This window comes from Euphorbia lathyris, chromosome 2, assembly GCF_963576675.1.
Source record: "Euphorbia lathyris chromosome 2, ddEupLath1.1, whole genome shotgun sequence".
Classification (NCBI taxonomy): Eukaryota; Viridiplantae; Streptophyta; class Magnoliopsida; order Malpighiales; family Euphorbiaceae; genus Euphorbia; species Euphorbia lathyris.
In genome coordinates this window covers 93,567,778-93,579,979 of record NC_088911.1, presented here as the reverse complement: position 1 = coordinate 93,579,979, position 12,202 = coordinate 93,567,778, and the positions used below count along the sequence as shown (strand labels likewise).

The window sequence follows — 12,202 nt, the reverse complement described above, 5'->3', positions numbered from 1 at the left end:
TGTTTCAGGCTCTTTCTCTTCGCAGATCTTCGCGAAATTATCGACTACGCGAAGTGATTTCATGGAAAAATGCAGAAAAAATATCAGATACTTACATTTTTCGCGGCTTTCACCCTTAAAAGCGACAATAACAATATGATAAACTGGGAAAACGATGGAAATAACGTAGAATAACCATTTCTTTGATGGTAACAAGAAGAAAGAAACCAAGTAACGAGCAGAAACAGGAAGATGAAGAACCATGGCTTCGTTTTCTAGGATTAAGAAATTGCAGAATCAATAGATGAAGAGAGGAAAAAGAGAAATTCATTGTGATTTGAAGAAATAGTGCAGATTTCATGCAATTTAAAGGAAGATAGGAAGATCAAAAGTCTTGGAATCATTAATGGAGGAGCCAACAGCCGTTTCATGCACCCAAGGAGAAGAGGGGAGAGAACGTTCGCGTAAAGGGAAGTGGGAAGGTTAGGGGCATTATGGAAAAGTCACACAAAATCAGTCTAGATATTTAGTAGGTTGAGTAAATGGGTTAAATATGTAAATGGACTTCCCATTTGATCTAGTTTGTAATTTTCCCAATCATCAATCATGTCCCTGAATTAACCAAAAATCATCAATTGAGTCATCATTTTAAACAAAATTCATCTATTGGGGTTTCATCCAAAATCATTCGGTTGAACAGTTTCAGACTCTATTTCCTAAACCCATTATGAACCAACGCAGAGATTATTACAGTTCGCATCAAATAGCTACAATTTCTGATTTTAGGATTAGATGAGGATTCAATTGATAAATTTTACTCAGTTTAAATGAATCCTAATTGAATTTAAAGTTTTAGTTTGGGGACGAAATGAATGTAATGGCTTTTGAATGTCTTAATCTACGGTCGTTATCTTTAAAAATACATATATATTTTTTTTATTCTGAAACCACAAGGTGTGTTGGACAAATGTTTTCGTCTATCTTCATAAAGTTCTTTCTTCAAAAAAAAAAAAATTTTTTTGAGACACTTGACCAGATGCTACAATTTAATTAGATTAAAATATTGAATAAAGATGAATGAAACGATCGGTGGATCCGCTAATATTTTTAAATTAATTTTAACAAAAAAAATCATAAATTATTTGTTGAATGATAAACAACACGAAGGGCTGCTTTTATTTTGCGAAAAGTAAAGCATTATGATGGGAAGAAAAGTTATTTTTGGAAGATGGGAATTAAGAAAGTATTTCTTAATGATTAATTAATGATGATAATGGAACTTCATAAACGTGCTAAGCGTAAATTTGGTGTGGACGAGTTGAAAATAGTTTCTTTTATTTTTCAGGTTGGTCTAGATATAATGCTAAAAGACAATAATTCTTTAAACTAGGTGAGAACCACACCTCTATTTTCTTCCAACAATTATTTACTTCTAAAATGTTTAATGTAGTAGGGGGTTTTAAATTTCGGACCCGACCAGCTGATTCAATCGGTTGAACTAAGAATCCGCTGGATCTTCAGTCTGGATTGGAATCGGCTACAAAAGTAGGTCAGTCCAAAGGCTTCAATTTCAATGTGGGATTCGCATCACGCATGTCGTGCAGGTGTACTCCTAATCTGGTAGTGTTTCGATTGCATCCTATACGTGTGAGAGTTTTTGTTCTAGTGATTTGTTAAAAGCTTGTAAAAGCCTTTTATTTAAAAGCTAGTGGAGATTCTCGTATTTTTACTGGGTCGGATGATAAAGGTTAATTTCATTCTACCCTCTTGAAAACCATTTCAAATGGTTCACTTTGAACATCAATTTCTCATTCATCATTTGTCTGTTTTGAACTTATAATATACTGTCAAAAATATCTTATGAGATAGAATACATCGACTTATTTCAAGTTACAGTATTCTAAACTTCATTTATACATTATATATTTGAGCCTCAAATTAATAAAAAAAAATAACAAACCAAAATTTGTTTATAATTTTTGTTAATATATAGTTTACAAAAATAATTTTAAATTAATTATGTATATATAATATTATTTATTTATTACGTCATCTGATCCGACTAATTCGAGTCATCCGCTTCAACCAAATATCTTGTGACCCAACTATAAATTCGGTTTGATGTCTGGTTAGATTCTGATAATATTGTGACGACATTAAACTTGGAGGAAGATGATATCATGATTTGACATTACAAGAAATGTAGCATATACCCTGTTTGTTTGGGATAATTGCCTTCAAACAATATTATGGTGATAACATACCGTTATTACCTTAATGAGAAATCTAGAAAACTTTAGGACGAATGTCTCTAGGAGTCTTATGGAAGGATCAATAGACCCAACTTTAGGACGAATGTCTCTAGAAGTATGTCATCAACATACAACACTAGGAAAGTTCGTACGCTCCCACTAACTTTCATATACACATAGGCTCATCGAGATTCTGCACGAATCCATATTCTGTGATGGCTTTGTTAAAGCTTTGATTCCAAGACCTATATGCTTGCTTTAGCCTATAAATGGATCTTTGAAGCTTGCATACTCAGTTAGGATACTTCGGGTCGATAAAACCCTATGGCTGTGTCATGTAGCCATCCTCGAGTAACTTTCCATTCAGGAAAGTAGCTTTAACGTCCATCTTCCATATCTCATAGTCATACCATGCCGATATGGCTAGAACTATCCTTATGGATTTGAGCATTGCTACTGGTGAAAAAGTTTCATCATAGTCAATTCTTTGAATTTGCCTATAACCTTTTACAACCAGTCAGCCCTTAAAAGTGTTATCAGCTTTTAACTTGAAGCACCACCTGCAATCTATCACCTTAGCACTCGGAGGTGGATCCAACAAGCACCAGACTTGGTTATCGTGCATAGATTGCATTTTAGTATCCATGGCTTTGTGCCATTGATCTGGTTGTGGGCTCTTAATAGCCTCCTGATAGGTTTGGGGTTCTTCTTGATCGACGACCATAAGATCCCCTTAATCACTAACGAGGAATCCATACCTCTCAAGTAATTGACGTGTTCTATCATACCTTCTAAGGTCCTACGCAATCGGTACATCCTCCTCAATTTCTTGTGGATCTGGTTCGGTTCCCGTAGCATCCTTAGTTTCAACTGCAGGAGTTTGTGAGCTTTGAACTTATACGAGTTCAAAATTGCTCCCACTTTCTTCTTTGGAAAGGAATTCCTTCTCTAAGAAAACACCCCTTATGGCTACTAATATTTTACTCTCAGCCGAGTTGTAGAAGTAATAACTCTTAGTTTTCTTAGGGTAGCCCATAAAGTGGCATTTGACAGATCTGGACTCTAGCTTGCCACCCATCAATTTCTTAACGTGTGCCTCACAACCCCAAATCTTCATAAAGGATACATTAGGCTTTCGCTCGGTCCACAATTCATATGGTGTATCTTCAAATACCTTGCTTGGTGTATTATTTATTATGAAAGCAGCAGTTTCCAAAGCATATCCCTAGAAGGATATAGGGAGACAAACTTGACTCATTATTTATCGAACCATGTCGAGCAGGATTCTATTTCTCCTTTTGGATACTCCATTCCATTGGGGAGTCCCGAAAGGAGCGAATTGGGATACTATCCCACACTCTCTTAAAAATACTTCAAACTCTTGGCTTAGATATTCACCCCATTTGTCTCATCGGAGTGTCTTTATTTTCTTACCAAGTTTGTTCTCAAATTCGTTTTTAAAGTCCTTGAACTTTTGGAGGGTTTCAAACTTGTGCTTCATCAGATAAACATAATTGTACCGGTTATAGTGTTAGCACATCAGGTGTTCTAGTTGGTGTCTATGCGTGTGTGTGTGGTGTAGAGGAACTACCACTTGTGATTCTTTATCTCAAACAAAAGAAATGACTCTCTTTTCTCGGTGAAAAGTTATTAATCCTAACTTAATCAATGTGGAAAAATGATTTTGTTTTATTAAAGTATTTTCTTCCTTTTAATCAGGTTATAGAAATTCCTAAAAAAATGTGTCAAAAAAATAATATTTATAATAAAATGTATCAATAAAATAACATTAAAATATTTGATAGTTTTAAATCTTTTCTTTTTTAGTTTTTGGTTATTTACTATTTCATTTCAAATTTAAAAAAAAAAAAATTGATACAAAATTCAAAAGCCAGTTAACAGAGTCGTTTGGATCCGTCTGAGAACCGCTCGAGGCCACCTGGAGCCGTCTAGGGCCACATAGGACCGACCAAACTGCCAAATATTGATAAAATGATTTATATCACTTGACTTGAGGAACCCGAATGACGTTCTAAAAATCATCGTCTAGACCAATTCTTTGAACACTACTAAAATTCTAATAAATATATATCTAACCGTGACTAATCAAATTCATTTTGACAGTCACTAACAAGGTGAATACCATCGATATATTTTTATATTAATAAAAGATAAAGTTTAGAGATTTTGAAGTTAATGAGTTTAAGAAAGTAAGGTAATAGGTTATAGATAGGATTGTCATCAAGCCGAGCCGAACCAAACTTTGATATGTCCATGTTCGGCTTGTTAAAAAAAATTGACGAGTTTTAACTCGAGCTCGAGCTTAATATCTTGTTTGTGAACTACTCGCGAATTTGTTCACGAGTTTGCTCGCAAGCAGCTCGTTAATTATATTTATGAACTTCACTTACGAAGAACTAATTAAATATATTCATTTAAAATTTATTTAATATAAAACCAAATAATTTTAAAACCTAAAAAACTAGGTTTTTTATTTAACTTTATAGAAATATTATTATTAAAAAAAATCAAACTAAATTTATTTAATAGCGTGTTAATGAATATTATAATCGATCTAGTTCATAAACTTATCGAACTTGCTTGCGAACTTTCAAACCGAATTTTATCGTGTTCAAACACGAGTCATTTATTAATCGAGCCGAATGTAATCAGCTTTGATTGAACCATGACTCGATTTATTCAGAACCCTAGGTATGAATCTAATTTACCGGTAAGTAGGACATAGTTGATAGTGTGGGAGGGGCATAAACTTAACATAATTGAAAATAATTATTTGTTAACTTGCCATTTATATGATAATACTAATTTTATTATTAGTACTAAAAAAGAACAAAAAAAATTAACAGAGATGAGATGAATTGTCGATCAATAATTAAAAATTTTCGAAAAAGAAGAAGAAGAAGAAAGGAAGACCTAAACCGTCTGCCCCCTTTCCTTCTTCCTTCCTGCCATGGAACAGAGGAATTAGGGTCATCCTTTCCTCTCAATTCTTTACCAAAACAGAGTATCCAATCGTGATTTCTCTTTTTTAGATAAAGAAAAGAAGCGGAAAGAAAGTTATATAATATTCCCAATTTTTAAATTCTTTTGTCAGCTTTCTGCCGTGAATTCTTATTCCTTATTGGGGAAGAAATTTCAATTCCATCAAATTTCACTGGTCAACACCGGTTCCAGCATTAACAGCTAATACGCTTTCGAAGCTCCTTTTTCATTTATTGGATCCGGTCATAATACAACACCGATTTGAATCTTTGACATATTCGTGCTTACGTTTTGACATTTTCTGGGTCTGTTTATAGGGGCCAAAATAAGGGTTCATTTCGGTTCTGATACTTCCTCCTCGAGTTTCTCTTCAGCTCATTTTGTTTTGATTCTTTTTGAGCTGTGCTCTGCATCCGCTTCCATTTTTTGGCTTTCCTTTTTTTTTCGAAGGAAGATATATTCTAGGTTTTGTCTGGTTCATTAAAATCTGATTCTGAATTCCAAGTTTTGGGTTGTTAAAAAGCTGTGCTCGGACGTTGTAGATTGATTAGTATTTTTCCGAGCAGTTTCACAGCTTTGTGTAACGAGGGTAGTATTCTAGGGTTTTGCTTCTGATAGGGGTTTAACCTTAGATGAAATGAGAAGTTTAGCATGCGCAGATATTGATAATTCAACAACAAATGATTCCCATAAAGTCAAGCTGTTTCATGTTCTTGGTGATTCTGCTCTTTGCATCTGTAATGGAGAGTTGGGAGTACAGAAAGACCGCAGAGGAGGTGTTTCTCAGCCAATTAATCGATCCTGTGACAGGGGAGATTGATGAGGGAGTGGTAGGACACTACACGATTACTCTTTTCTCGCTCTTTAAACTCAGTAGATTTTGTAAGCAGTTGCAATTTTTTGATTTCAGGTAGTTGAGTTTGCTGTCCGAATAGAGGTTATATGTTAATTTATATTATTAGGTGGTAGTTTGATATGGAATTGCTGCCTTCAAATCTTATTTTTGCTAGACCATACTTTTTCTTTTATCAAATAATCAATGCAATGGCTTAAAGATGTCGACCAAGTGCAGGATGATTCCATTTCAGGAAATCTTGCATCCTCTATGATATTCAGCATTCAACTAGTTTTCCTGATTAGCTTGGGGTGATGTAGTATGATGCTAGGAGTTACCAATTTGTATGTCAGAGTGTCTTCTTAGGATTTCAATGCTTGTCTGTAGATTGATAAAAGTATGATATGGGAGATACAAATATTTATGGAACTGTGTTTAACCTTCTGCTTGCCATGGAAGTTGAGAGTTTAAGTTAGCTTCATAATGTTCACCAGCTTTCTGCATGTAATCATGGTAAAAATCAGAATTTTTCAAATGAGAGTTTTGGCTTGTTTCACGTAATGGCTAAATTCAGTAACCATGTTCAGGTCAATGGATCAAATGCTTGAATCAATTGAATTTTCATTTACCAAAATTATGTACCATATTGGAATTTAACATATCCTTGGGCTTTATGATCTTCCCATGTTGCATATGTAGTTATTAGAATAAAAGCTTGGTTAGAACTTGTGTTCTTTGTTCTCTTTTTATTTACTTCTTAATTTCCATCTTATCGAAGCATTAGGGTAGCAGTAATTTGAGAAGGGGATTGCAGGTGTCATTCAGGGTTTGTGCTTGCTTATGAAAACATTCTCAAGCATTCAAGAATTCTGATTTAAAGTTCATGTAGATTTGTTATCTCTATGCTAGTTGTTATGTTCTCATATGTGCATGATCTAGTGCATGAACATATACTTTGTTATGAAACCTGCATCACTACTTTCCCCTCCTAATTATGCATGCATTGTTTCTCTCCGCATATGCACTTCCAACCTGAATGCTTCTTTCTACTTAGTCAATCTGAGGTCTTCCTTAAGGGTCACCTTAATGTTCACTTTAATGTATGTGAAATTTAAGCAGCACGTGGACTTAAAATGTACTGAATGTATTGCAGGCACAGCTATTGTGGATCAATTGTAGGCTTGATTTCATTCACTTGAAGGAAGATAATGAGAAACTCAACTATTTTTTCCAAGAGGAGACATCCTTTGTGGGTGGTGAAAGTAATTCATATGGTAGGTCACAGGCAAAAGAACACATATGGAAAATGATTCAAATTCAGCATTCTCAGTTGAAACAAACTCTTATAGATTGTACAAGGAAGAATAGGCTTATATTGCCTGTTTCTGGAGAAAGTGGCTCTAATATTCCCAGGCCTACTGTTCTGAAAAGGAATTTGCTTCAGAACGTTGTTGAAGCACCATCTCCTGTTGGTTCACCTTTTATCAGTCCAGCACCATCTCCTGTTGGTTCACCTTTTGTCAGTCCAGCACCATCTCCTGTTGTTTCACCTTTTGTCAGTCCAGCACCATCTCCAGATCTGGCTCGTCCAGATTCTACTGCAAATCCAGCTCCACCTTTCTTTCCTCATCTGGGAAGTAATGGATCACCAGCACAGTCACCACCTCCAGCTAGGAAATATGCTTCTCCAGTTTCTGATTCAGATAGTAGCAAAAGTAAACATAATGAAATTGTAACTGCAGTGGTTGTGACTGCTGTTGTGTCATTTGCTTTTGCATCATTGTTGTTTTTTTGCTGTACTAAGTATTGTAAAAGAGGTTCTGGAAAGAGAAAAAATGATGAAAGTCCTCTTCTTAGTCTAAGCTTAAGTGACTCTTCTAATGGTACGTACTCTCTCCCTTAGAGGTGTTCTTACTGCTACCTTCTTTCATTTGTATGGTTCTGATATCGTTTCACAAATTTATCTTCCAGGTTCTGCTTATACGTCTGTGGGTAAGAATTCAAGCCATCATAACGATGACTCATCTTTGGATGGCATAAAATCTGGATGGTCAGCCTTAGGCGCTGTTGCTGCTGCAGCCACATATAATGTTGGATCAGTTGACAAACCTAGCACCATTGGACTGGTACCTCCCCCTGGAAGGGTGTTGAAACCTCCCCCAGGAAGGGCAACTCCCCTTCCTCCTGAACCGCCCGCATCTCTAAGAGCTCCCAGCAGAGCTAGACCCACTCCGCCACCTCCCCCTAGTATACCACCTCCTCCTTGTCATGCGGTTCCTCACCCTCCTAGACTGCCTCCTCCACCACCACCACTTATGACTCCTGGTGCTAGACATGCTCCACCACCACCACCACCTCCACCTGTGGCACCTAGTATAAAGCCAGGTCAAACACATGTGGTCCTTGATGCTAAACCGGGTTCACCACCTGCAGCCGTTGATGCCAAACCAGGTTCACCACCTGTTGCCCTTGATGCTGGACCAGGTCCAACACCTGTGACGCATGATGCTAAACCAGGTTCACCATCTCCTTCTCATCCATCACCTGTGACGCCTGCTGCTAGAAAGGGTCCGCCACCACCCCCACCACCTATGGCACCTAGTGCCAAACCAGGTCCACCCCCACCTCCACCACTTGTGACTCCAGCTGCTAAACTAGGTTCAATCCCACCACCACCTGGTGCTAAACCAGGTCCACCCCCACCTCCACCTCCTAGTACTAAACCAGGTCCACCCCCACCTCCACCTCCTAGTACTAAACCAGGTCCGCCCCCACCTGCACCGCCTGGTGCTAAACCAGGTCCACCCCCACCTCCACCACCTGGTGCTAAACCAGGTCCACCTCCTCCAAATGGTGGTCCTGCTCCTCCCCGTGCACCACCACCAATGGGTTCAAAGTTTCCTCGTCCACCGGGGTCAAAGCTTTCTTCTAATGCATCTGGTGAAGGGAATGATGCTCCTAAAACCAAACTAAAACCTTTTTTCTGGGATAAAGTTCTAGCCAATCCTGATCATTCAATGGTTTGGCATCAGATTAAATCAGGATCGTTCCAGTATGTCTCTGAATATCTTGTTTTATTCAACAGTTTATGTTGAGTTCATGAATTATTTAAGTAAATGTTGTTGAATCGATTTTACAGGTTCAATGAGGAGATGATAGAAACACTTTTTGGGTATACATCTACAGACCAAACCAAAGCAGCACGCAAGAAAGATTCTTCTTCCCAAGAACCTCCATCTCAGTTTATTCAGATTCTTGACACCAAAAAGGCGCAAAATATATCAATTCTTCTGCGAGCACTGAATGTTACTGTCGATGAAGTATGTGATGCACTTTATGAAGGTAATTTGTAATGCTCTTTTTTTGCTTTTATTTTCCTTTCCAAGATATGTCTTGAAGTTTTGACATCTTGATTCTGTGTTCAGCATATCCTAGATGTCACATTATTCTTGTTGGTCATAGGTTTTATGTTGACATTGGTACCCCTTCTGCAAATTGTAGAATTTTGTTAGCTAGCAGCTGCTGCTGTTTAGAAGTTTTGATGCATCGATATAGTCTAACCTTTTGTTGTTGAAAATTAGGAAACGAGCTTCCTGCAGAACTTATTGAGACTTTGCTGAAGATGACACCTACATCAGATGAAGAATTGAAGCTTAGGGTGTACACTGGTCAAATTTCTAAACTTGGGCCTGCAGAACGGTTTGTGAAAGCATTGATTGACATTCCATATGCCTATAAAAGGCTGGAAGCACTGCTTTTCATGTCTAATCTGCAGGAGGAAGTTACCTCTACTAAGGAGTCCTTTGGAACCTTAGAGGTAGGATATAGGGTGTCTTCTGGCTTTATGGTTCTGATATTTTAATTTTTATTTCATATTTTTTAGTTTTCTGTTCAGTATCTGATTCCTATTATTGTTCTTTTGGCGTATAACGAAAAATATGCTATACTTTACCGAAGAGACCTGTCTTTTAATAACTTTAATAGGGATAACAAAGATTATATGACCCTTACTGACCTGGAATTGTCTGCGCTCATAGTCCATTGCTGAACAGAAAGGTTAACTTTTTTCGGTTATGATGTATTACTTGCTCTGGTTTTTCGGTGGTCATAATTTGGATTATGGCAAGACTTGCAGTTGTGTGACCATGCATTAGACAGTGCTTAAGCAATATAGGTTAAACACATGTTCTTTTTAAATACACGACCGACTTGGTTAATTCTTTGCTTGCTTCTCTTAATGCCTGGAAAGTCCTAAAAGAAAACTGACATTTTAATTCTATTTATTTAACCATTTTTTATGTTGGGAAAGTTTACAGGTAATAGAATTCAACATTTCAAAAGTAAGGAAATCTTTTGTTAGAATTCAGTTCAGTTTGGTTGATGACTGATATTTGAAACATAAAAGACTCCTATTTAAAGTGATTTTATTTTTTCTAAGAAAGAGTTAGCAAAAGGAAACAAAGTTCATTTTACTTTTCATTTGTTCAAACAATAAAATTTGAATGGATTCAATTGGTTCAAACTTATTCCAAAAAGAAGGGTTTTATTGAATACCATTTTATCTTAATGTCTCTGTATGTGTAAATTATTCATGTTTGCACAATGTAATCAGAACTATCCAAGTGGAACCTATGCATAGCTGAAAAATTCCGTTTCTGATATTTCCTAATTCTGTATGTCACGTGATTGTTAATTTCTCAATCTAACATATTCTGGTAAAGATTTTGTGCAAAAGCAAACTCAAATTTTATTTTCCTTTCATGGGGCAGGTTGCTTGTGAGGAACTCACTAACAGCCGATTGTTCCTTAAGCTTCTAGAAGCTGTTCTTAAAACGGGCAATCGGATGAATGATGGAACTTTCCGAGGTGGTGCACAAGCATTCAAACTCGACACACTTTTGAAATTATCTGATGTAAAGGGAACAGATGGTAAGACGACACTATTGCACTTCGTTGTTCAGGAGATAATCCGTTCTGAAGGTGTGAGATCTGCACTTGCAAAGAAGAACCACACATTATCCAATGTCAGTATCAAAACAGATGATTTACTAGAGGATGTATCATCCGATAAAGAAGAGGATTATCAAAACCTCGGTCTTCAGGTTGTTTCTCATTTAAGCAGTGAACTAGAAAATGTCAAGAAAGCTGCAGCTATAGATGCTGATATCTTAACAGGAACTGTTGCAAAACTTGGGAATTCACTGTTAATAACCAAAGATTTCCTGCACAAGGAAATGGAGAATTTGGGTGAAGGTAGTGAATTCCATGAAATCTTGGAAAGTTTTGTGGAGAGTGCTGAAGCTGATGTCACCTATCTGCTGGAGGAAGAGAAGAGAATTATGACTTTGGTGAAGACTACCGGTGATTACTTCCATGGGAAAGCAGGAAAGGATGAGGGTTTGCGGTTGTTTGCCATAGTACGGGACTTCTTGATGATTTTAGATAAGGTGTGCAGAGAGGTTGGAGAGGCTCAAAAGAGGGCTAAATCATTAAGAAAAGTGTCATCTGGATCATCTCAGCCCTCTTCCCAACAACCTCCTCCTGATTTACGTTCACGTCTATTTCCAGCAATTACAGAGCGACAGATGCGCAGCTCTAGTTCTGATGATGATAGTTGAAACTCAAAAATTTTGGAAGAGGTAATTTGTAATAAATGCACACAGCAAAAAATCCCTTGGCCATTTGCAGTAATGTAGAGTTTTAAGGATTTTCGTTTGCCCTTAAATTTATGCAGGATGTTGATCTCATCTGTGAAAAATCTGCAAGTGAAAGCTCCTTGGACTCTTTGATAGTTTTCACCTGCATTGTCAATGAACTGGAATCAAGGGATTGATGAGAAATGACCCAATACAAATGTGCTCGAAATGGAAAAATTCGGCTGAAGGTCTGACTCGACAAACCGTATTGCATTGGCATGGTGAAAACTGGTTTTGATCCAGAAACATGTGCAGTAGTATATAGGTAGGCATGTATTTTCGTTTGAACTTGAAATTCTTTGAAAGAAAACAAAAGGGAAGTGGTTTAGTTAGCAAGTAGCTTCAAATTAGAGTAGTATGAAATTTTGAAGGAGGCTGTATTGATTTCAAGTGGTTAAAGAATTAATGCATGTACACTATCTTCCATTTGTACATAA

General features: G+C 36.9%; 1 protein-coding gene across 2 annotated transcripts; it reads left to right on the top strand.

Annotated features, from left to right (window-relative positions):
* The first annotated feature begins 5,116 nt into the window (after positions 1-5,116).
* Positions 5,117-12,202, top strand: LOC136218980 (formin-like protein 5). Of its 2 annotated transcripts, XM_066006167.1 has the most exons (7): positions 5,118-6,064; positions 7,223-7,952; positions 8,041-9,121; positions 9,209-9,411; positions 9,651-9,886; positions 10,839-11,708; positions 11,804-12,202. In XM_066006167.1, the coding sequence occupies exons 1-6, from the start codon at positions 5,915-5,917 to the stop codon at positions 11,685-11,687; spliced, it is 3,249 nt and encodes a 1,082-aa protein (XP_065862239.1). In that variant the 5' UTR covers positions 5,118-5,914; the 3' UTR covers positions 11,688-11,708; positions 11,804-12,202. The 2 variants fall into 2 exon arrangements, with proteins under 2 accessions (XP_065862240.1, XP_065862239.1); XM_066006168.1 differs by having other exon boundaries at positions 5,117-6,064; positions 10,839-12,202.